This window comes from Ictalurus furcatus, chromosome 7 (genome assembly GCF_023375685.1).
Source record: "Ictalurus furcatus strain D&B chromosome 7, Billie_1.0, whole genome shotgun sequence".
In the NCBI taxonomy this organism is placed as follows: domain Eukaryota; kingdom Metazoa; phylum Chordata; class Actinopteri; order Siluriformes; family Ictaluridae; genus Ictalurus; species Ictalurus furcatus.
In genome coordinates, this window is record NC_071261.1 from 7,158,830 (window position 1) to 7,182,524 (window position 23,695).

General features: G+C 45.5%; 1 protein-coding gene across 5 annotated transcripts in view; it reads left to right on the forward strand.

Annotated features, from left to right (window-relative positions):
• slc4a2a (solute carrier family 4 member 2a) overlaps positions 1-22,754 on the forward strand; it is a 30,971-nt gene extending 8,217 nt beyond the window's left edge. For 4 of the 5 annotated variants that reach the window (XM_053628070.1, XM_053628069.1, XM_053628071.1 and 1 more), the window contains 22 exons: positions 1,639-1,814; positions 7,056-7,227; positions 7,424-7,683; positions 7,795-7,934; positions 8,373-8,602; positions 9,362-9,498; positions 10,668-10,848; positions 10,947-11,082; positions 12,078-12,267; positions 12,354-12,459; positions 12,913-13,097; positions 13,333-13,549; positions 13,777-13,980; positions 14,193-14,341; positions 16,390-16,584; positions 16,683-16,898; positions 17,475-17,564; positions 17,751-17,917; positions 18,054-18,307; positions 19,563-19,732; positions 19,908-20,081; positions 20,611-22,754. In XM_053628070.1, coding sequence (XP_053484045.1) covers positions 1,755-1,814; positions 7,056-7,227; positions 7,424-7,683; positions 7,795-7,934; positions 8,373-8,602; positions 9,362-9,498; positions 10,668-10,848; positions 10,947-11,082; positions 12,078-12,267; positions 12,354-12,459; positions 12,913-13,097; positions 13,333-13,549; positions 13,777-13,980; positions 14,193-14,341; positions 16,390-16,584; positions 16,683-16,898; positions 17,475-17,564; positions 17,751-17,917; positions 18,054-18,307; positions 19,563-19,732; positions 19,908-20,081; positions 20,611-20,691 — 3,714 coding nt within the window. In that variant the 5' untranslated portion in view covers positions 1,639-1,754 and the 3' untranslated portion in view covers positions 20,692-22,754. The remainder of the gene's footprint in view (positions 1-1,638; positions 1,815-7,055; positions 7,228-7,423; positions 7,684-7,794; positions 7,935-8,372; positions 8,603-9,361; positions 9,499-10,667; positions 10,849-10,946; positions 11,083-12,077; positions 12,268-12,353; positions 12,460-12,912; positions 13,098-13,332; positions 13,550-13,776; positions 13,981-14,192; positions 14,342-16,389; positions 16,585-16,682; positions 16,899-17,474; positions 17,565-17,750; positions 17,918-18,053; positions 18,308-19,562; positions 19,733-19,907; positions 20,082-20,610) is intronic. The other variant, XM_053628072.1, reaches the window with a different exon arrangement.
• The last annotated feature ends 941 nt before the right edge of the window (positions 22,755-23,695 follow it).

Sequence of the window (23,695 nt, forward strand, 5' to 3'; positions counted from 1 at the left end):
TGTGAATACTTAAATGGATGAGATTAAACGTTCTTGCTACGGGTCCACTAGGAATGGACGTAACTGGGGACATCCGCGTGTGTGTTAATGTAATTAACGTTGAATTTATTGACATTAAATGCATGAGTTTTATTTTATTAGGCCACTTTATTAGGATCATCGTCGCAGTGATTTCATCTTGCGGCGTTAACGCGTCGGTTAACGTTCTCGGCGGACATCGGGACGACCGTGGGATGGTTGTTGGTGCCAGACAGGCCTGGTCTGAGCATTTCAGAAACACCTGGGACGTTCACGCATAACTGGAGTGTACAGTTTACACAGAATGATGTGGGATGGGGTGGGGGGGGGCATCCAGTGACCATCCAGTAACCATCCAGTAATCAAACCCCCTCGACCCCACACACACACACACACACACACACACACACACACACACACATACACATCAGATCAGATGAACAGTACATACTACAAAATGAGGAAGTGAGACCAGTAAAGTAAGAACGAAAGAGACCGATGCGGACACTGCACGGGCTCGTTAAGAGAAGTTCCGAAACCCAAGAAATGAAACTCGTTATCCGTCAGTCGTGTTCTGGCTATCACACACGCCGTCTGCCTTGTCGAGAGCCCGCAAGACTTAGAGGAAGTGGATTAGGAGTGTCGGAGATTTTCCAAAGTGATGAAAACCTCTAACTGGTTCTAAACGCACGCGTCCCTCTCTCGGTTTAAAATAACCGCCGCGTTTCGCCGAGCTGAGCGGTTCGATCGGTGATGAACTACCTGCCAGTCTGCGTCTGAACACGTCTGCAGGGATTATATAACGCGTTTGAAACTTTTCACCCTGAAACACGGCTGTAATTACCGTCTAACCTCGAACGACCCGCCTCCGCTGTAACGGAGGGAATCGAACGCCTGTCGTCGCTCTCTCGAGTGTGGTGTGTAGACGTACGGATGACGAATCCTAGTCACGGATGAAAACTCCCAGACTACTCAGTTTTCAAGTGCTCTGTTGTCCTCTATCGCGTGTCTCGACTTTCTTTGTACGTAAACGTCCGCACGTCTGATTGTTATTCGAGTTCGAACGCTACTGTAAGCGAGTACCAGGGATTTCGCAAAGTACCCGTTCTTCTGCCCCGCCTTTGTTGGCGCTATTTACTTAGAATTGGGCTTGGGGCTGGTTGCATTGTTGCTCCGCTTCAAAGAAAATGAGCGCCAGGACACGTGAGGCAATACGTTAGCGCTTGTAGAGCTCGGGTCGATTTATCCGCCTGCAGGCGAATGTCTTTCTTTCCCGCCGAGCGTCTCGCAATCCCGTTTAATCGGTTTGATCGCAGTGCCTCTTTGTGATAGCTTTTGACCGATGGCGTAAAGCCTGTCGAAGCAGGTGTTAACACGGAGAAAACTGGATATGAGCTTCCAAAGCACCCTGTTACCCAGAATGCAACAACAAAAAGCGTACACTTTAAGCGTCTCCTTCAGGGTTTTAGGCCGTCCTTTTGTCGTAGAGGCCGAAAGCCTCTAAAGACCCCTCTCTTTCGGAGGGATTGAATCATTTGAATCATTTCATCATCTCGGATGAATCATTTGAACGATTTTAAAAAAAATCTGTGTTTTTGTTTATCTTTGTTTATCTTTCAGGTTATGCTGTCCGAAACCTCCCAGCTGAGTCTGAGCAAAAGAGAAAAAGGCTAACGTCCAATCACAGAGACGCACGCACGCACGCACGCGCACGCACGCACACAGCACACCAAGCCATGAGTGATTCTCAGGACACTGGAGACGCCGTCGCCGCTACAGGACTGGCTGGACATTTCGTGAGTATCAGCAGTTGTGTAGCAGCCCTGTGCTGAATCATTTCTTCGTCAATCTCCCGAATCGATTTGTTTATTTTAAGATGAGCGGCGCCGTACGTGGACGAATACCGGCCGTCATTGTCAGGTCGAAGGCTTTTCCGCCGCATCACTCGGGAGTCGTGTCGGCGTACTTAAATTTTTATTTTTTCCGTTACCTTTTTTTCCCCCCAGTGTCGCACACGACTCGTTCAATGATCCTTTCTAAATGATTCGTTCTAAACTCCTCCTTTCAGAGAACATACTCTGCTCTGATTGGTCTCTCATGATCGTTCTACCGCTGTCAGGAGCAGCCGATGAAGACCAGAGGCGGGGCTTTTTGTTACAAACCTACGTAGGTTCGTACAGGAAGTAAAGTCTGGAATCACTAACGACTCGATTCAGCTGTTCAGAATCGCTTCCATCTTTTCGTTCCTATTCCCCGTCTGAAACGCTGCGATTGAGTTCGGAAAAGCCCGGAGTGCTCCGATTGGCCCAAAATCCTCGTAGCGTGTGTCGGAAAATGTGACGCCACTTACCACAATCGCAAGCTTCACACGGTTAATAATGTCGTCGGTTTTAGCGTATCTTGTTCGATCCCGAGTCCGATTCTGAAAACGCGGACGATCGGGCAGATCGAGGACGACTTGAGCAGAACCTTTCGCGGCGGTCGGTTATTTTGGAACTCTCGTACCTATCGGCGTTTTAGGCGGGTCTGGAGCAGTGCTCTCTGTCTGTGAGCTGTGCAGATCTTCTACATGCACAGACAGATACATTACACACTAAAGGAAAGCATTAAAAAGCATCATATGACCCCTTTTAAAAAGAAAAAAAAAAAAAAGTCTCAATTTGACGGATATAAGCGGATGTTTTGCTGATTTGCTCGTGTTTCTAGTGCGCCATTTAGCTTCGGGGTTGTTAAGGTAAGAAATGAAAACTGTAATAAGTGCTTCGAGAGGCCCATCGGGCAGGATTTTCTCTTCCCCCATGCTGGCTTTTCGGTGGAAGGAGGAGCAGCCGACAGGACCGTTAATGACAGGGTTGCCAGATTGGGCTAGTTTAAAAATACTCTGCGGCTGCCAAGATCTCGTTTTAAAGCACACCATAAGAAATGAAATCTGATAAATTTCGGCAAAGTGTAAGCGCAGACAGGGTCTGCAGGATATATACAGGGCAATCTCAAAGAACGGGAGAGGGAAAAGGATTACGGCGTGGATAATGTCCACCGGGAATGATTGCGAAATACTTGTTGGGTGAAATACATGTCACCTGCTAGTTTCAGGTCTTTTGTGTTGTTTTTTTTGAGATGTAATTGGAATCGAGATGTAATTGGAATCGGGTTCATGATATTTACGGCGAACACAGTGGGCCCGAGGTATGTCAAAAATCGCTCAAAAGGCGCCCGTGCGTAGTCGAGTCTCAAAATTCACTAGATCGTAGCCTGTAGTGACAAGTCAACCGCGAGAGCCTATATTGTTAATAACGTCCTTCCCCACCAACATTTAAGGTCATGAGCCGCTTGAAGAGGCCCGGAAAGAGGAAAACGTCGTATTTGCGTCACTTCGAATGCACGAAGTGTAACGGTGCAAACTCCGATCCTTAAAGGTGCTGCCTTAGTGACAAACATTAGGCTGGTCATTAGGTACAAGAGCTACACCCCAGCATTCCAGCACAGCTTTATTTATTAAAACCAGCTTTGGTTTAGCCCATGTAATCGCCGGGCGTAGCGTGGGAGTGTGTGAGCGTGACTCCAGTCCTCTCTAAAACACCTGGTGATGATTCGATCATCGCTCACTCCGAAACGATCGGCTGTTGCGTCCAGGTTAAACACGCTTCTCGTCGCCACGGTGATGTGGGTACTTCCACGCTCGGTCAATTTCCCAGAAGTCAGTTTGCTGATGAAGGACTTAAAAATAAGGGAAAAAAAAGAAATACTCAGGTGTATTTGGGGGAAAATATCGTGTTTTTGATCGTGACGTTTTTCCTGATGAATTGTGAGGACCTACACCGGTTGCCAAGAGCAACACAGCCATAACGTCTCCATCTCGATGTCCAGTCATATAATCATGACTTTTAGTATTCTGATGTTGTGTGTGTGTGTGAGTTAATGTCGAACGGGCAGAGAGAACCTTATAATACTTAATTAGACGAGCACGTTTAAATGACTCGCTTTCAGCCCATTAAACTCTCCCGTTTAATTAAGTTCAGAACCCACGTGGGTGTTTCCAGAGCACGCCAGTGATTACCACGTCAGGCACTGAGGTCATCCAGCCGCGGGGGATGTCTGGACAGTCCTGCTCCTGGGGCTAGTCGATCACCGAAGCCGTAAACGTCACCAGACCGTGTAATCTACCGTATTTATTAAGTCGCGCTCTGACTTCAGAGATTTAGCCGCGTTCGTCCCTCGGGTTTGCGGGTTTTGGTATCGCGTCACGAACGTGCTCGGGTCCAAGGTGCGGTTTACGGCGTGTTGTGAACGGTCAACAGCTACGAGTCAACCCACGGAGTGCTGCCGAAACGTCAAATGATGTAAGCTCTCAATGGCAGGTTTGTCAGACAGGTCGACCGGTAATTTCACAGCAAGCGCTCCACATTTTGGTACGGATAATCACCACGGTTTCCTGTTTACCGTAGCGTCTTTAAGAATCCCTCGTACCTTCCGTTCATCCCTGAGAGCGGGTACGATCTTTGGACGTTGGCGGGGCAGCTTTGCCGCCTCACGGTTCCAGGGTTCTCGGTTTGATCCTGAGCCCGGGTTACTGTCTTTGCACAGTTTTGCATGTTCGACCCGTGGACCGGTTCGGCTCACTTGCCCCTCGGTGTGAATGCGTGCGGTACTCTGTCCCATCCAGGGTATATTCATGCCTTGCACCCTGTGCTCCTGAGACGGACCACAGATCCGTCCTGATTGTAACTGAAGATAAACGTTAAATGCGACTAAGAAAAAAAAAAAAAAATTAAATATTCATTAAAAAAAAAAAGAAAAAAAAAAGGATTTATTTATTTTATTTAAAGAGGCATTATGTAGGAGGTTGGATCATTTACGCGTGCTTTAAAGGTGTTTTTACACTTTGAAAGGAATTTTCAACCCTTATGTCAGGCGCTTGCTTCTTGAACATCTTTTTTTTTTTTTTTGGAATAAGATCATGAGTGTTTTCCTTATCTGCCAAGTGCCATACTCGTTCTAATGTGAGACCGGCGTCTCTGAGAAGAGACAGCCCGTGCTTTAATCACGTCTGGCCGGGAGGACCTCCCGACCGACGTCGTTTGGTTTTTTAAAAGAAGATTACTACCGAAGGACGGTAGCGGTAATAAAGGTCAGGGAAAGGAAAGGCTTCAGCAGCACGTTTTCACCAAGGCTGCCGTCTCTAACGTAATGCGATCGGGTAGTTCAGCTTCATGATGTCGCCTCTGTTCGGGCGAGAGGTGTGCTCAGTATTAAAATAGCGAAGCAGCAGAGTTCCTGTGGGAAAGAGTAACCCAATACGTGAGCTTTGTGCGTTTGGATTGGAGCGCGAAGGTGGGGGAACCTTTTTTGAAAAACATCCCGAACACAGCGGTGAGAACAGTTGCTGCTCACTACCAGCCCTTACAGGGTTTGTTTCTTTAGAGCAGGGGATTGTGGTCCGGATGCAGACCCGAACACTTGGAAAAATTACTGTAGCGGTGCCAATAAACATGTGTGTGTGTGTGTATATCTATATCTATATCTATATATATATATATATAAAAGCTGTCTGTCATTTAGTGAGCCTAGTTTTCTAAACATGAACCAGTATCTTCTGCTGTAATTGATCTAATCACATTTATGTTCGCAATTATTGATCTAATCGTGTTCGTGTATATTTATATAGCTCGTCGGACCAGAAACTAGCTACCGGGCTGGAGGTTTTTCGTTTTTCCATATCCTCTTTTGTCTGATTAGTGAAGTTTTTTTTTTTTTTTTTAAGGCGGGGGGGGGGGGGGGGCGACTTTTCAACTTTGCCTTTTGAAACTACGGAGAAACTAAAAGTATATAGACTACGCACACGTTGTCCAACCGAAGCACAAGTTACACCAGAGGTCAGATGACGGAACTGTACGTTTGTTTTTGGTTGGAGAAAGGGTTACGGCTCTCTTATTTATCATGTTTGTGTTTTTGGAGGGAACATGGTGTGAACCTAGTAGGGCATTAGGAAAGCAACGGACTATCTGCCCGTGTGTGTGTGAGTGCGAGAGACAGTTTGCCCTACATCGTTCATATTATGTCAGCGGTGATGCACACACACACATACACACACAAACACCCCCATCTCTTATCACTTTAACTATTATAGGTCCTCTGACGCAGCTCCGCGCTGAGGCCTACAGACACACCAGTCGGCGTTAAACCACTATAGGTCCTCTGACGCAGCTCCGCACTGAGGAATACAGACACACCAGTCAGAGTTAAACCACTATAGGTCCTCTGACGCAGCTCCGCGCTGAGGCCTACAGACGCACCAGTCAGAGTTAAACCACTATAGGTCCTCTGACGCAGCTCCGCGCTGAGGCCTACAGACGCACCAGTCATAGTTAAACCACTATAGGTCCTCTGACGCAGCTCCGCGCTGAGGCCTACAGACGCACCAGTCAGAGTTAAACCACTATAGGTCCACTGAGGCCTAGAGACACACCAGGTCATATATAACAGAGCTAACCCATTATAGGCCCTCTGACGCAGCTCCGCACTGAGGCCTACAGACACATACGATACATACATACAGTAGAGTCTGTTTTATCATGTGCTGTCAAATGTCAAGGACTGGAAGAGTGATTGGAGGCACCTCCTTGATCGCCCGTTATTTAAAGCATCATTATTAGCAGCTAGGCACAGAGGTTGGCCACCGTCGACCTGGACGGCATGAAAAGTAAGGGGGGGGGTGTGTGTGTGTGTGTGTGTGTGTGTGTGTGTGTGTGTGTGTGTGTGTGTGTGTGCGCTATTTCACAGCCGGGGGCCTATTACTTTACTCTCGAAATATAAATGTTTTCACTGTTAAAGAATTGCTGGAATGCAGTCCCTGGACGTTTTGTCTCCCTCTAGATGCAGTTTCTGGCTACTGCATCACTGTATCTCGGTTGTACATTATGTTAGTGTCATGCGTTATGACGTGTCTGGGTCGCAAATAGAAACTGCAGAAAGGCAGCGGTACCTGTACGGAAGCGTAGCCTGAAGTGTCGCTCTCCTCATCTCCACTCTCCCTTCAGCCGGCCGCAGCCGTGCCCGTCTCTCCCCGTCGGCACGGCGACGACATCAACGACGAAGACGACGGGGACCTGAACAAGACCCTGGGAGTGCAGAGCTTCCAGCAGATCCTCTCCCCGGCACCGCGGCTACCGGCCGAGCAGCACCGCACCTTCAACCAGGAGGACTTGGAGGGTAAGGAAATTGCCCTTATCATGGCGTCATTTCCTACATGTTACTCATGAAATAAATCTCATCGCACAGTATACTTTTCACCTCATGCGTAATAAATTTTTTTTTAAATTAAAAAAAAGACGTTCATTTTGTAAATATTTGACGTGTTTTATTATTATGAGCCACATTTCTGAACCGCCGCTCGTGCACTTTTCAGCCCACCGCCACTTGCCGCTGCACATCCATCACCCGCTATCCAAACGGCTGCCCTCTGAGAGCCGGGGCAAAAAGAGCGGGCGCAAGAGGAAGAGCGGGAGGAGGCGGGGCTCGGCCAGCAGCGGCGGAGCTCCCACTATAGAGGAGGATGAGCAAGAGGAAGAAGTAGAGGAGGACCACTGCAGCCCACAGGATGGAGAAGGCAACGTCACCACGCCTACATCAGATAACGATACAGATGCTCACGCAGAGCCAGTGCAGGTATCCGCACCCACACACACACACGCACGCACGCACGCACAGGTACACCCTCCTACAGAGTGTCACACAATCCTGACTAACTGTGACTCCATCCTTGTGTTCGCTCCCCAGTTCTTTATGTGCGATGAAGACTCCAACGGTGCTACCGTGGTCAAAAATAACCTGGGTACTCCAGCTCGCCAGCTCGTTATTGTCCCCGAGTCGGCCCTACACAAGAGCGGCGCTAGCACCGAGGACGCCACTACAACCGAGTGAGTGAACACACACACACACACACACGATCATTCCGGATCATTCTGGATCATTCGTGATGGACTCGGATGTCGTTCCTGCCCGGATCTGTCCGATCCGATTCTCTCCTGTGGGATATTAAACACACGGTGTGTATATAGAGAAGCAAAATACGTCCAGGGATGCCTTAATAATGACCGGGTTCTATTTATTTATTTATTTGTATTTTATTTAAAGAAAACGCATAGCCCGCAATTTCCAGCTGGCTTTGAACCGTGTCCGTTCCGTGAGTCAGAGAGCGCGAGCTAGACTCGAACCTGTTCTCTTGCGTTTATTAAAACGAGACGCCATGCCGATCGTGTCGAAACGGCTTATTTGTTTATGCAAATTTTCTAACCATTTTGTTTCATGATGTATTTTATTTATTTTTTAAATTTTGAAATCTACGTCCTCTGTAGCAGCGTCGACGGCGTGTGCGTGCAGCCCAATGGTAGGACGGCGTCCGTTCCGTCGGGGTTCCCGCCCCTGTCTCCGGACGCCAGCTCGAGGTTGGCGCGCAGCTACGACCTGCAGGAGCGCCGGCGCACGGGGGACGTGACCGCCACCGAACTGGCACGCTACCGATGCATGCCGACCGACGAAAGCGAAGCACAGATGTTGGCCACCGTCGACCTGGACGGCATGAAAAGTAAGCGGTGTGTGAGTGTGTGAGAGTGTAGCGGTAGATCAAAGCGACGTGCAACACGAATGAATTATTCCCTGTGACTGTAGGTCACGTGGTCACGTATTGTGTGATCAAGCATCTCTGATGTTCTCGTGGACAGCTGTTGTTTTCTTGTTGCCCTCTGACGTGTTTTTCATATTAATACAAAAGCTTGTTTGACCTGCAGGCTTGCTTGCTTGCTTGCTTTCTGTTTTTTTTTGTTGTTGTTGTTTTGTTTTTTTCGTCGTCATTGAATAAATGACAATGTTTTCACTTTATCTGACGATTTGTGGCAGCGATTCAGGAATTTGGGCAATTTGTAATCATGCGAAGCTTCCCACATCAAATGTACACACTTCTATCAGATTAGTATTGTTTCGGCTCACGCGCGTGCGTGCGTGCGTGCGTGCGTGTGCGTGTGTGTGTGAGAGAGAGAGAGACGGAATAAGAACGAGTGCTGTACACCAGTGAATGAACAATAGTTCATTTAGACTCTGAAGACGGGAGGAGGTACTTTTTTTTTTTTTTTTTTTTAAACATCAGAAGCCCGACGCGAGAGTTTAGATTAGACGCGTATTAGACGCAGGCGTTTCAGTGTGGAGACGTTACGGTACGTGCATCAATTATAGCTGATCTCGCCGGCATCACCTGACCTCGGGTATGTATTATTCATTTAACCTTTATAAGCACGGTCACATCGCGCTCTCTCGCCGTCCTTCGATGACTCACTCTGGACTCTTTCAGGTCACCGGTTTGAAGATGTCCCCGGCGTGCGGCGTCACCTGGTCAGGAAGTGCAGCAAGGGGCAGGTGGTTCACATCAGCAAGGACCACAGAGAGCCCAGCGGCCGCAGCCGCAAACTGGACAGAACCCCGCACGAGGTGAGTCACTTCCTGTGAATCTATTTATTTATTTATTTATTTTTAAATAAAGTTTAGGCTGCTCGAACACTGTCAGTGCTGAGTAAGGAAAGTGAAGAGCTCTTTGGCTTACTCAGGCTGCTGTTTTTTTTGTGTTGTTTTTAATCAGAGGGGGTTGTTGTGTCACGCAGGAGACCACAGAAGGGCCCACACGGTACGCTCGATCGAGTGGTTCCGGACACCACCGGTTTGCCTTAGGCTTGTGCACGTTTACTTTTACAAACTCGCTTCTAACATCACACCCGCGTCGACCGTGTGTGTTTTAGATCGGACAGGCGGGCAGTTCGTCCCCGGACAGCTCTAGGGCTTTCGCAATCCAGCTTTGTGTATATAAATAAATATATAAACGGGGGATGGGGGGCGGGGTGGGGATTTTAAAAATGTAATAGCAGTTGTTGTTTTTGTCGTACCGAGCTCACAGAACCCCGCGGTATGCAAACGTGCACTTTAACTAACTACTAGACAGACACTCCGCCTGCGCTTCAAACGAGTGCGGCTTTGCCGTGAGCCCCAGGAGAAATAAACGAACGGATAAATAAATAAATAAATAACTAAATAAAGGCGTGCGGTGTTTGCAGTACACTGCGACATGTTAGGGGTTCACTGGTTGCGATTTTAAAGTGCAGCCCTAACACGCAGCCGTAATATTTACAGCGGAGCACAAAAGTTTGTATACCCTTCAGGCAAAATGAAGAAGACAAAGATGTATAGCAACAACAGTACGTTTTTATTATTATTATTATTATTATTTTTAACGTTATGGCTGATGGGTGGATCTGTAATAACAGCCAGTTGTCTCCACTAATTTTGCGTTAGGTTTTGGATTCCCGTCGCAGGATACATCTATATTTCACTTCAATATTTTGCAGTCTTATTTATAATTGTAGATATATATATATATATATGTGTGTGTGTGTGTGTGTGTATGTTTCACTTTCAGAGATTACTAATCTATAGTGCACGGGTGTGCCGTGGGTATTGTTTTTGTTGTGCTCGGGCTCAAGGTGTTCATTCCTTCGATGCGTTGATATTAAAATCTGTTCGTACAGACGTTTATCGGCACGTCAATAACGCGTCAGTCTCCCGTCAGCGTTTGAGTGAGTGCGAGTTTGTCTGCGTTCACGTCGCAGGTGTTTGTGGAGCTGAACGAGCTGGTGATGGATAAGAATCAGGAGATGCAGTGGAGAGAGACGGCTCGCTGGATCAAGTTCGAGGAGGACGTGGAGGAGGAAACGGACCGCTGGGGCAAACCACACGTAGCCTCGCTGTCATTCCGCAGCCTGCTGGAGCTGCGTCGGACCATCTCGCACGGTGAGCGCACGCACACGCGCATACATAAGGATCTCGATGATCATCTCAGTACAGTCACTCAGGTGCGTGTCGATCATGAGAGTCGTGTATATGGGCAGGTGTCGTACTGCTGGACCTGGACCAGAGGACGCTGCCTGGCATCGCTCATCAAGTGGTGGAACAGATGATCATCTCCGACCAGATCCGAGCAGAAGACCGAGCCAACGTGCTCCGGGCACTGCTTCTCAAACACAGGTCAGCGCAAACACTCAGCACGAACATCGAGAACGAAAGGATTTTGCGATCGCAGAAACGAACGCAGACTCGAGGAAACCCCGCAACGTTCGAAACGACCGCAGATTTTCCCCGCAGACCTGGGCCGAGACGCGTCACACGACGTCGTCACGAAGCCGTCTTCCAGCACGAGTACAGCTGAAAGGTCTCGGTTACCGACAAACATCTCTGCAAAACAGTTTCGTGCGATTCAGATAGTTTTCTGCAGAATAAAGCTCAAAAAAAAACCCCACATATAAATAAATAAGTAAACAAATAACCGTAAACAAGTAATAAGTAAATAAATAAGTAAACAATCAAACAAATAATTGGCCACGACAATCACAAAACAACTCCGCAAAATCCCGCGTGGACCGATTTTTAACATTTTTTTATTTTATTATTTATTTATTGTTCTCTGAAGAACTTTTTGCATCTAACTTTTTCTTGCTCGTGACCGAGATCCGATAAAATCCCGCTAAAACGGCACCACCGTCGGTGGGAATGATTACGTAGTCCGCTGTAGCGTCAACAAAAATCGTTAAAGAATTCCGGACCGAATAAATAAATAAATAAATAAATAAATAAATAAAAAATCGTGGTCCTCCAGGATATTATTCTTTCCAGACCCCTGGCGGAACCAAAAAGGTTCTTCTGTTGCATCACTCTAAAGAACCTTTTCGGGCATGTTTACATTTATTCATTTATTCACCTAGCGGACGCTTTTATCCGAAGCGACTTACAAATGAGAAAAGTACAAGCAAAGCGATATATCAAGCAGAGAACAATACAAGTAGTGCTACTGTACAAGATCTGGATTTGGTGACTAGTGCAGTTTATTGTTTATACCGTCGTAGAACCCTTCGGATGACCGTCAGAAAGCTTCTGTAGGTTTTATTTGCGTAGTACTACTAGTCGGACTAGACGGACTTTGCTCCGCGCTACACGTCCTGACCGAAACTCTTCTCTCGTTTCAGCCACCCGAGCGACGGGAAGGAGCACAGCTCGTTCCACAGGAACATCTCAGCAGCGAGTCTCACCTCTCTGATGCCTCATCACCATAGCAACAACCACGTCGCACCTCCGGAACCTACCGCTGCCGACCCGCTCATAGCAGGAACCGCCGAATCCGACTCCAACCACTGCGTCGACATCGACAAGAACGAGGTACCGCGTGTAGTTTAGACACACGTATGTCTCTGTGTGTGTGTGTGTGTGTGTGTAGATAACTGATCCTCTGTGTGTCTGTGCAGAAAGATACTTCTCTAGTGCTGGGCTTGCACAAATCCAAATCTAAGCACGAGCTCAAGCTTCTGGAAAAGATCCCGGAAAACGCAGAGGCCACCGTCGTGCTTGTGGGTGAGTTGGCTTTCACATCATGATGATGATGATGATGATGATGGGGATGACGGGTAAATGCATCACACGTATCATTAATATGCAACGACAGGGTGACGTGACGCGGCCCGACGTGAAGGGCGTTACCAACCCGGGGCGATTATGTTCCGGTAACGGCACGTGTTTCACGTTGCGGAGTTAAACCACATGAGTGTCCCATATTGTTAAAGAAATCTAAATCGAACTAGAATAAATGCAGGACAAAAATAATCAAATAAAAAAAGACTAAATTACAAAGTGATTGAAAAACAAACAAACAAGAAATAAGCAATTTAATAGATCATAAATAATAATCATAATAAAAAGGTGTATAAAACAGGGCCGTGTAGACAGGTAACCCCCGGAACGAGACATCTGGGCCGGGTTCGTGTTAATGAACCCGGCACGGCTGAACGTTCATCCGAATCTCCACAGGCAGGGTGGACTTCCTGGACCAGCCGACCATGGCTTTTGTGCGGCTGCAGGAGGCGGTGCTGCTGGAGTCGGTGCTGGAGGTGGCAATACCAGTGCGCTTCATGTTCGTCCTCCTCGGCCCACCCATCGCCAACATGGACTACCATCAGATCGGGCGCTCCATATCCACCCTGATGTCTGACAAAGTAAGCTAAGCCCTAGCGGTTGATTTTGTTGACCCTTTCGCATGAACGGGAGCAGATGAAGATTTCGGAACATGGCCCAGACAGAGCAACTGGTTAAGATTTGACATCTGCGTTTATTTCATCATGAGATTAGGACTTGTCTGTCTGTCCCTCCACATGACAGATTATGTTTGCGCTCTAACTACGTTACAGCCCTGGCGTCGTTAACCTGCTCTTGTGTCTTCCGTCTCGACAGCAATTTCACGAGGCGGCATATTTGGCAGATGAGCGCGGCGACCTGCTGACAGCCATTAACAGCTTTCTGGACTGCAGCATCGTGCTTCCTCCATCAGAGGTAGGAGGTGACGAGCTGCTGCACTCTGTGGCCCGATTCCAGCGAGAGATGCTGCGCAAGAGACACGAGCAGGAAGTCAAATTACAGGCCAAGGAACCCAAGAGGCCAGAGGACGAGGGTATATACATGCAAGCACACATACGCGTAGACTTTTCTTTGAAATTGCGCTACACGTTCGTGTACTGTAGCCAGCGGATAGAAGTGGAGATTGTAGTTAATGAGAGTAAACATCTCTCACCATGTTTTATACCTTGTGTTTTTTTGTTTTACTCATTGTACATATTCAATGATCTTCTGAGCTCATGAATTTTGTCGTTCATTGTCTCTGCCTGTGCTTTCGTGCAGCTCTTTTACCCCCGAGTAAACCCGTAGCTGACCCCCTGCGGAGGACGGGACGGCTGTTTGGTGGGGCTATACGAGACGCACGCAACCGTTACCCCAAATACCTCAGCGACTTTAAGGATGCCCTCAACCCTCAGTGCATGGCTGCTGTCATATTCATTTACTTTGCTGCCCTCTCTCCTGCCATTACCTTTGGAGGACTGTTGGGTCAGTTGACGCCTGGGATGTTTGTTTGTTTGTTTGTTTGTTTATCTATCTACCTATCTATTCTTCAATCGTTTTCCCGCCTTTGTTACAGACCCCACTGCGTTTGTTTCTGATCGAACCTTAACACTAGCAAAAGAATGCATTGAAATAGAAACGTCACCACGTGTCGAAGGTATGCTTAATGAGACGGTTTTGATCCGCCCCCCCCGCAGGCGATAAGACGGAGGGCTTGATGGGCGTGTCGGAGTTAATCGTTGCCACTGCACTACAGGGGATTTTGTTTAGTCTGCTTGGAGCTCAGCCCCTCCTCGTGGTTGGCTTTTCCGGACCTTTGTTAGTGTTCGAAGAGGCGTTCTATTCTGTGAGTATTTTATTTTTATTTTATCGATTTTTTTTTTTTTTTAAACTACGCATCAATGTTTCAACTTCACCAGCTGTCGTCCGTGTACACCGAAGTCAAGGTCATTAGTATGTAATATAATAGTACACATAAATGTCATCGGTATACAACACAGCTCTTTAACTCCATATGGAATTCCAGTCATGGCGATCTTTATTAAGGTCATTTTTGTAGTAAATGTACGAAATGCTTCATAGTACATAAAGCTGTCAGTCCTTCATGTTGAACACTGATCTAGAAGATATTCCACATCCTACAGCCTCGGAAGCACTAAAACCCAAGGAGAAGCAATAATGTGCTAATTACTAACTAAGCAACAATGTACAATGTAAATGTGATTGATTGATTGATTGATTGATTGATGATTCCATCATTTTTTTATCCTGTACTTGATCTGGGGGAAGAATATGCCATTTATTAAAATACATTCATTTCATTTGTTTGAGGTACGTTTTACGAAACCAGAATGTTAATTAAACAAAAATTGTTTTTGAACTAATTTTCAGCTAAATTTCATCTCTCTCGCGCTCTCTCTCTCTTCTCTCATGTCTCTCTTTCTCATATCTCTCTCATCTCTTTCATCTCTCTCTCTCTTTCTCTCATCTCTCTCTCATCTTTCATCTCTCTCATCTGTTTCATCTCTCTCTCATCTTTCTCATCTCTCTTATCTCTCATATCTCTTTCATCTCTCATCTTTCATCTCTCTCATCTCTTTCTCTCATCTCTCTCTCATCTTTCTCATCTCTCGTTCATCTCTCTGATCTCTTTCTCTCGTCTCTCTCTCTTCTCTCTGCCTCTCATGTTTCATCTCTCTCTCGTCTCTCTCTCTTCTCTCTGCCTCTCATGTTTCATCTCTCTCTCATCTCATATCTTTCATCTCTCATCTCTCTTTCATCTCTCTCATCTCTTTCTCTCGTCTCTCTCTTCTCTCTCTCTCATCTTTCATCTCTCTTTCATCTCTCATCTATCTCTCCTATTTCTCTCTCTCATCTCTTTCATCTCTCATCTCTTTCTCTCATCTTTCTCTCATCTCTCTCTCTACCTTTATCATGTCTCTCTTATCTCTCATATCTCTCTCATCTTTCATCTCTCATCTCTCTTTCTCTCATCTCTCTCTCATCTTTCTCATCTCTCGTTCATCTCTCTTATCTCTTTCTCTCGTCTCTCTCTCTTCTCTCTGCCTCTCATCTTTCATCTCTCTCTCATCTCATATCTTTCATCTCTCATCTCTCTTTCATCTCTCTCATCTCTTTCTCTCGTCTCTCTCTCTTCTCTCTCCCTCTCATCTTTCATCTCTCTTTCATCTCTCATCTATCTCTCCTATCTCTCTCTCATCTCTTTCATCTCTCATCTCTTTCTCTCATCTTTCTCTCATCTCTCTCTATCTCTTTATCATCTCTCTCTTATCTCTCATATCTCTCTCATCTCTTTCATCTTTCATCTCTCTCATCTCTCTTTCTCTCATCTTTCTCTCATCTTTCTCATCTCTCGTTCATCTCTTATCTCTTTCTCTCGTCTCTCTCTCTCTTCTCTCTGCCTCTCATCTTTCATCTCTCTCTCATCTCATATCTTTCATCTCTCATCTCTCTTTCATCTCTCTCATCTTTCTCTCGTCTCTCTCTCTTCTCTCTCCCTCTCATCTTTCATCTGTCTTTCATCTCTCATCTATCTCTCCTATCTCTCTCTCATCTCTTTCATCTCTTTCTCTCATCTCTCTCTATCTCTTTATCATCTCTCTCTTATCTCTCATATCTCTCTCATCTCTTTCATCTCTCATCTCTCTCTCTAATAACTGCATATCAATGGCTCAAGCCTCCTCTTCGCCTCGTGGCCACATTACTGCCTCGATTGCGCGTTATTTATTTATTTTTATCCATCGTCAATCATTCCTTTAATGTAATTAATGAGACTAAATGTTTTATAGTGCTAGCTTGTAAGTAATATCCAGAAACCCTGGAAAACATGCCCTGGGGAATGTTTCCACGTTAATCCCTATGTATTCGTGGCAGTTCTGTACGTCCTATGGAATGGAGTACCTGACGGGCCGGGTATGGATCGGGTTCTGGCTGGTATTGATCGTGGTGGTTACGGTGGCCTTCGAGGGAAGCTTCCTGGTGCGTTTCGTTTCCCGCTTCACGCAGGAGATCTTCTCCTTTCTCATCTCCCTCATCTTCATCTACGAGACCTTTGTGAAGCTTGCCAAGGTAAAACGCGTTCTCTCTCTCTCTCTCTCTCTCTCTTTTTTTTTTGTGATAAACCATAACTATAAATTTGCACAGCTTTACACTTATTTGTTTTTCAGATCTTCAAAGACCACCCTCTCACCTCTTGCGACAGCACAGCAGAAAATAACACTACACCAGAGTTCCTAGTCAACTCCAGCAGAACCCGAGACACACCTGGGAAAGTATTAAACCAGCCCAATACAGCCCTGCTATCCCTGGTGCTTATGTCAGGAACCTTCTTCATTGCCTTCTACCTGCGCAAGTTTAAGAACAGCGCCTTCTTCCCTGGCAGTGTAAGATTTTGACACCGTGCTTTTTTTTATGTATTTATTTATTTATTAAGGATTGTTAGAATGAGACATGTTACAATGAGAAAGACGGAATATAGGGCCGATTCACATTACCAGCTGCGTGACGTAAACAGACAAAGATTGCTGTAAAGATTGAAATCAAGATAGGACACAGACTTCTACAGACCTAGCCTCTGAAGTCTTTTTCAAGAAATGTACATTTGGACAGGTTCACTGTGGCCACGCCTACCATTAGGGCTTGTTATCAGATATGTGTGTGTATATATATCTCCCTGTAGTGGTCATGTGACTGGGAAGAGCTTGCGTGTGGGTGGGAAATGGCAAAAAGCCCAAATTACAAGCAAATGGAGTAAAAAAAAACAAACACCTGATTGGACTGACCAGTTCATTTCCAGGTTTAGTAGACGTGTTTGAGCAGGAAAACCACCACACCGTGCTTTACTCTGGGCCTCCAGGACTGGAGCTGTGCACCCCTGTTCCTAGACCTTAGAATATACTTGTGTACTGGAGTATGAATTGTTTCCAGTCCGTCTAAAACCAAGTTCTCTTATGCTGCAGCTCCGCAGGGTGATTGGAGATTTCGGTGTTCCCATTGCTATCTTCATCATGGTTTTGGTGGACTACAGCATCAAAGACACCTTCACACAGGTGAGTCGTTAAAGGAAGTAGGACGGCACTTTATCTCGCAATCGAAGAAGGTTTCCATGTGGCTTTGCTGGTTTAGGCCTTCGTTTAGGCTGTAGTTTTATATACATTCCTTCGTCAGGTGAAGATTTGTTGAAATTTCTTGAGTTTAGCTTGCATCTGGCAACCATCCACAATTTTCGTCTGCAGAAGCTGAGCGTTCCGGACGGCTTCAACGTGACCAGCCCGGAGAAACGGGGCTGGGTGATCAACCCGTTGGGCTCTGACGGTCAGTTCCCAGTCTGGATGATGGCTGCCAGCATTCTGCCTGCCCTGCTCGTGTTCATCCTCATCTTCATGGAGACACAGATCACCACGTGAGCATGATATTGTTCTTTTCTGTGCGCGTTCGATTTGTATAGTCGTGTCGAAAAAACGATGCGATACGGATGTATGTTGGAATCTGTACACTCTGAAGGTGTCTCCTTTTTTTTTTTTTTTTTTTCCTTTCAGTCTTATCGTGAGTAAAAAGGAGAGGATGCTGGTGAAGGGGTCCGGCTTTCATTTGGACCTGTTGATCATCGTAGCCGTGGGTGGGATCTCGGCTTTGTTTGGCCTGCCCTGGCTGGCTGCCGCAACCGTGCGCTCCGTGACCCACGCCAATGCACTTACTGTCATGAGCAAGGCCGTGGCACCCGGCGATAAACCACGCATCCAGGAGGTGAAGGAGCAGAGGGTGACCGGATTTCTGGTCGCGGTTCTCGTCGGTGAGTTCAGCTGAGTTTGCACAGTGCTCTACAAACAAACCTCCACGCTGACAGGACACGCCCAACAGTCCTCCAAAGCTTTTTGTTGCCCCCGTCCCAACTTTTTTTTAGACGTGTTATGGTACATTTTACTCCGTTTAAACATTTCACATGATTTCTATGTTCTATTGCGAACGATATACGGGTTTATGAGATTTGCAAATCACCGCATTCTGCTTTTTATTTACATTTTACACAGTGTCCCAACTTTTTTGGAATCGGGGTTGTAAATTGGTGTGTATATTAGATAACTTTGGATTCTATGTGATTCTGGAACATGGCGGGGTAAAAAGGTGGAAGGTGGAAAACACGGGTGTTTTAGAAACGACAGAAAATTGTTAGATACGGTCAGGTCCATAAGTATTTGGACAGCGACGCGGTTCTCCTAATTTTGCCTCTGTACGCCACCACGGTGGATTTGAAACGACGCGATCGAGACGTGATTGAAGCGCAGACTGTCCGCTGAAATTCAAGGAGTCCCTTCATTTTCACAGGCTCAAAGGTAATTGGACAAACTAACATAATCCTAAAATATAAGGATTTTTCATTTTTAATACTTGGATGCAAATCCTTTGAACCCACGGACATCACCAAATGCTGCGTTTCCTCCCTTGAGATGCTTCGCGAGGCCTTTATTACAGCTGCCTTCAGTTGCCGCTTGTTTGTGCGTCTTCGATCGCTCCATTTCCAATCCATTGTGGTGGCATACAGCGGCAAAATTAGGAAAACCGCGTCGCTGTCCGAATACTTATGGATCCAACTGTATACGATATGCACAATATGGCCAAAACTTTGTGGACATCTGACCATCACACGTGTTGCCACAAAGTTTGAGGCATGCCGTTGTATAGGAGAGTAAACGTGCTCCAGCATGACGATGCCCGGCCTCCTCGCCTGGCATCAGTGCCTTGCCTCACTAATGCTCTCGTGGCTGAATGACCACAAATCCCCACAGTCGTGTTCCAAAATCTAGTGGAAAGCCTTCCCAGAAGAGTGGGGGTTATAATAACAGCAAAGGGGGACTAAATCTGGAACGGGATGTTCAGCAAGTGTGACGGTTAGCTGTTCACGTATTTTTGGCCATACAATGTAGGCGGTATATTATTATGTTTTATGATGATATATATATTACGGTACTTTTTCTTTCACGTTAATCTCTGTTTTCAAACGCTAAGCAAGTCTTCGCTCTGCCTCGTACCTGTCTGTGGCTCTGCAGGTCTTTCTATTGTGATTGGGGAGGTGCTGAGGAAGATCCCCATCGCTGTTCTGTTTGGCATTTTTCTCTACATGGGGGTTATGTCCCTCAACGGCATCCAGATGACTGAGCGCATGATGCTGCTCCTGATGCCTCCCAAATATCACCCAGACCATATGTACGTGCGGAAGGTCAGTCAGCTCTCCTAATGTTGGAGTAATAACGGTAAACCTTGGAAAAACCCGCTAACGCCGTCAGTCAGTGCCGGTATCTCGTTAATATCTCCGAGGCAGCTGTAACCCAGCTTTTCTAGAACGCATCAGTCTGCTCGAGCATCCCCTTGACCTTTTGACCTGTCTGTTTCAGGTGCGCACTCTACGGATGCACCTTTTCACCGTTATCCAGGTGGTGTGTTTGGCCGGGCTCTGGGCCGTCATGTCCACCCAGGCCTCGTTAGCGTTTCCCTTTGTCCTCATCCTCACCGTGCCCATCAGGAGGTACCTGCTGCCGCGGATCTTCACCCAGCGCGAGATGCAGTGTGTGAGTGTTTCTCAGCGTCGATAAAACCGATTGTAAACGGGGGAAATATTTACAGCAAGTGGGTTTTTGTTCAGGATTTATAAAGCCTTTTCCTATTTAACGCACAGCACCTTCAGGGTTGGGGGTTCGATTCCAGAGTTCCCATGTTCTCCCCGTGCTTCGGGGGGGTTTCCTCCAACAGTCCAAAGACATGCGTTGTAGGCTGATTAGCATTTCCAAATTGTGAATGTATGCGCAATTGTTAGCACCCAATCCAAGATGCTAACAATAGCACTCAACCTTGTGCTACGAGTTCCCTGGGATAGGCTCCAGGCTCCTCCACGACCCTATGTAGGATAAAGCGGTACAGAAAGTGCATGGATGGGTGGTTATTTACGATATACACTCTGTTGCAGGTTTATTAAATACGCCGTCCCAGCACCTAGAATTATTAGCCGTTTTAATCTTGTACACCTATATAGTAGGTACCCCTGGTAGTGTACTTGTGTATCCTGCTTTCCTGATTGTGTGTGTTTTTTTACACACACAGCTTGACGCGGACGACTCGGAGCCCACGTTCAGTGTGGGGGAGGGGCAAGACGAGTACACAGACACGCACGTGCCAGTATGACGCCGATCACGCCGACCTGACCGGTACTTATTCTGAGTGGAATCACAGACGCAATCCATAGACTGTTCACTACCATCTTCTCAGAGGCTTTGACCAATCAGTGATCGTTATCACTGTAGATCTGTTCCTCGAAGCACGAGCGTCATGCCTCCAGAATCTTTTTATAGCTTTGTGTCCATCTCGATTTTTTTTTTTGAATCGATAGTAAAACTATATTTGCATATTAAATGGTTTCCTGGTTGTCAGTTGCAGTTCCAGTTGTTTATCCCATGAGGTTTAGTGTGCACTAACACTAACTCACCAAGTGAGTACTAACACCCAGGTGTATGTTTGTGTAGTGAGTGTGAAACATGACACCCCCCCCCCCTTCCTCCTCCCCTACACGAAGCACTTTTGGACCAATTATAATGTATTTGTTTGTTATTGATTCTTCATCTTACTGATACCAGGATGAAATGTAATGTAGGTTGAACAATTCTCAATCGTCTGACTTTATTTAGGTAGCAGAGCTATTGGCAAGTGTTTATTTTTTATTTTTTGTTTTTATTTTGGACCAGCACTGAGAAGAAAGCGAAACTCGGTGTTCTTTAATGACTGTATATTTCAACTCTATTGTGAACAAATATGCAAAGATTTTGACTGTAACATGCAATTCTGTTTTCACCCCTCCCACCCACCAGGGATGGTGAATATCACCTGGGTATCTTCTTGTGAGGCTAAGGGAGGGTGAAATTAAAACGCTAGTTAGTTATGTAAATGTGCTTCCCTGCCATTCGGAACCTGCACTAATCGAACAAATTACTTTGTTGTAAATACTACATCATACGGTCACTTTGTTTCTTGGTAGGAAGTTCTCAGTATGTATGCGCACCCACACGAGAAGAGATCCAGGTGATGTTTACCGTCTCTGGCGGTTGTCTGGCGATCACAGAACCACGGTTACGTATATAACTAGTGTTATCGTTCTATATATCTTTTATATATTGAAAGCCAAAAAGTATCAAGAGACCAGTGTATAGAAACCTGCATTATTGCTGTAGGGAGTGTAGCCATTCCCAAAATAGGAAAAAATCACCTGTAGGTGCGCAGGGTGTGTGTGTGTGTGTGTGTGTATCATCCATTTTTATGTGAGTCAGTGCTTCATTCTGAAATTAAATGGCTACTGAATATATTTTTAATCGTTTCAAATCAATAGTAGCGTTTAGGACTATAAAGGAACGTGAAAAGGGATGATGGTACTCACCGTTGCAGTTAGGTCAAGTAATGATATTTTACAGGGTTCTGTGGTATTTTCCTGGCAATGATAATAGGCCACATCGTAATACTATATTTCAAGTTTTAAAATAAAGATCTGATTAAAACGTTTTGCGTATACACGAGTCTTTTTAAAGAACAAAACAAAACAAACAAAAAAAAAAAAATTCAAAATGTAATGCCTGTTTGTTGTAGTCTGTTGTGTGTAGTACTTTATTAAAAGGTTTAAGATCCAAAGATGCAGTAAAAAGCTGAAATCTTGAACATTTCTGCATTTTATGATTATTAGTATTTTTTTTTTTTGGCCTAGTTTTATCTTTGTACATTGTCTGTCTGTCTGTCAGTGATGTCATACTTTTAAACATTTAATGGGTCAAAAGATGGATTAATTGTTACAAGTGCAATCTGTCTTACATTCCAACTATAACACTCAAACTGATTTTTTTTTTTTTCCATTCTTTCTTTGAAATCTTGAACAAAATTATATTGTGTGTGAAACTGTACATTTCCGTTTGCTCCTGTCAAAAACAGTTGTGTTTCAACCACTTGAGCTTTTGATGTAGTGCCTTTTTTAAAAATATAATATTGCTGTAAAACAGGCCGGATGAAACTGTGTAGTTGCTTTTGCTTGATGATTAACGTGAAGCAGGAGGGACCTTGTTTGTTGTACGAATGATGGTGAAGAGTGAGACGGTGTGATTTGTGAGACTGGAACAAAGTGACCGTTTTGTGGCTGTGTGAACGCAGTAATTCCTCTGTGTTTATACACGGTGTAGGCTCAATAAAGCAACTCAACGTTTCTACCCATGTGCTGTGTTATTGTATTGCATTTACTCTAGTTTCTCTTTTCAAGTAACCTCGTATTGAATTAATACGAACTGTTTAGTTTGAGGTCAGCCTGACAGTGTTTTATGCTTAATATTTATCTGTAGTCACCCTGCATTTATTAGGGGCCAAGCACCGAAAGTGCATAGGCACTTATTGTATCTGTTAGCTTTCTTCTTCTTCTTCTTATTATTATTCTGTTTCTTCCCCACTGGGAGTCTACTGTAGCCTATAAACCGTAAGTAGGAAAATGCTGAAATTTGGCACACTCATGGATATGACCATGAATAGTATCTGGACCAATTTTGGTCACTCTAGGACCAACTCTATAGCGCCACCACTAGTTAAAAATTTCGCTTTTCAAATGGTTATAATTGTTGAACACTTTGTCCTAGAGAAAAGAAATTTACTTAATCAGATTACTCTCCTCATGGTGATCACGAGCTTGTATTAAGACTCCACCCATTACACTAGTCACCGTTTTGAAATGTACAGTATTCAGTTTTTTCACTACTTCTCATTCAAATTTTCTTAAATTCTTACCAAAATTGGCTCAGATGATCAGTGGACAGAACCACACCAAAGTGATTGAACAGAATTTTGATATTCATATCTGTTCACGAGTTTTGAAGTCGCAAATTTAACGATGTTGACCCCAAATTGGATCAGAGGCTGTATCTCGGCCAGACTTGGATCGATCGTAACCAAACTTGGTACGCTTCATCAGCAGCATGATCCGAGGGTCATTTTTGCTGAGAACTTTTGAATACTTTGACGGAAAATGATCCTGGTGTCTACAGATTCATTGGGTCATGGTGTATTTGTGGATACCGGTCTGTGGGTATCGGTCAAACCACCTGTCTGCCATTTTGAAATTTGTCCTATATTGTACAATATAAAATATTTGACATCTCGACACAAAATT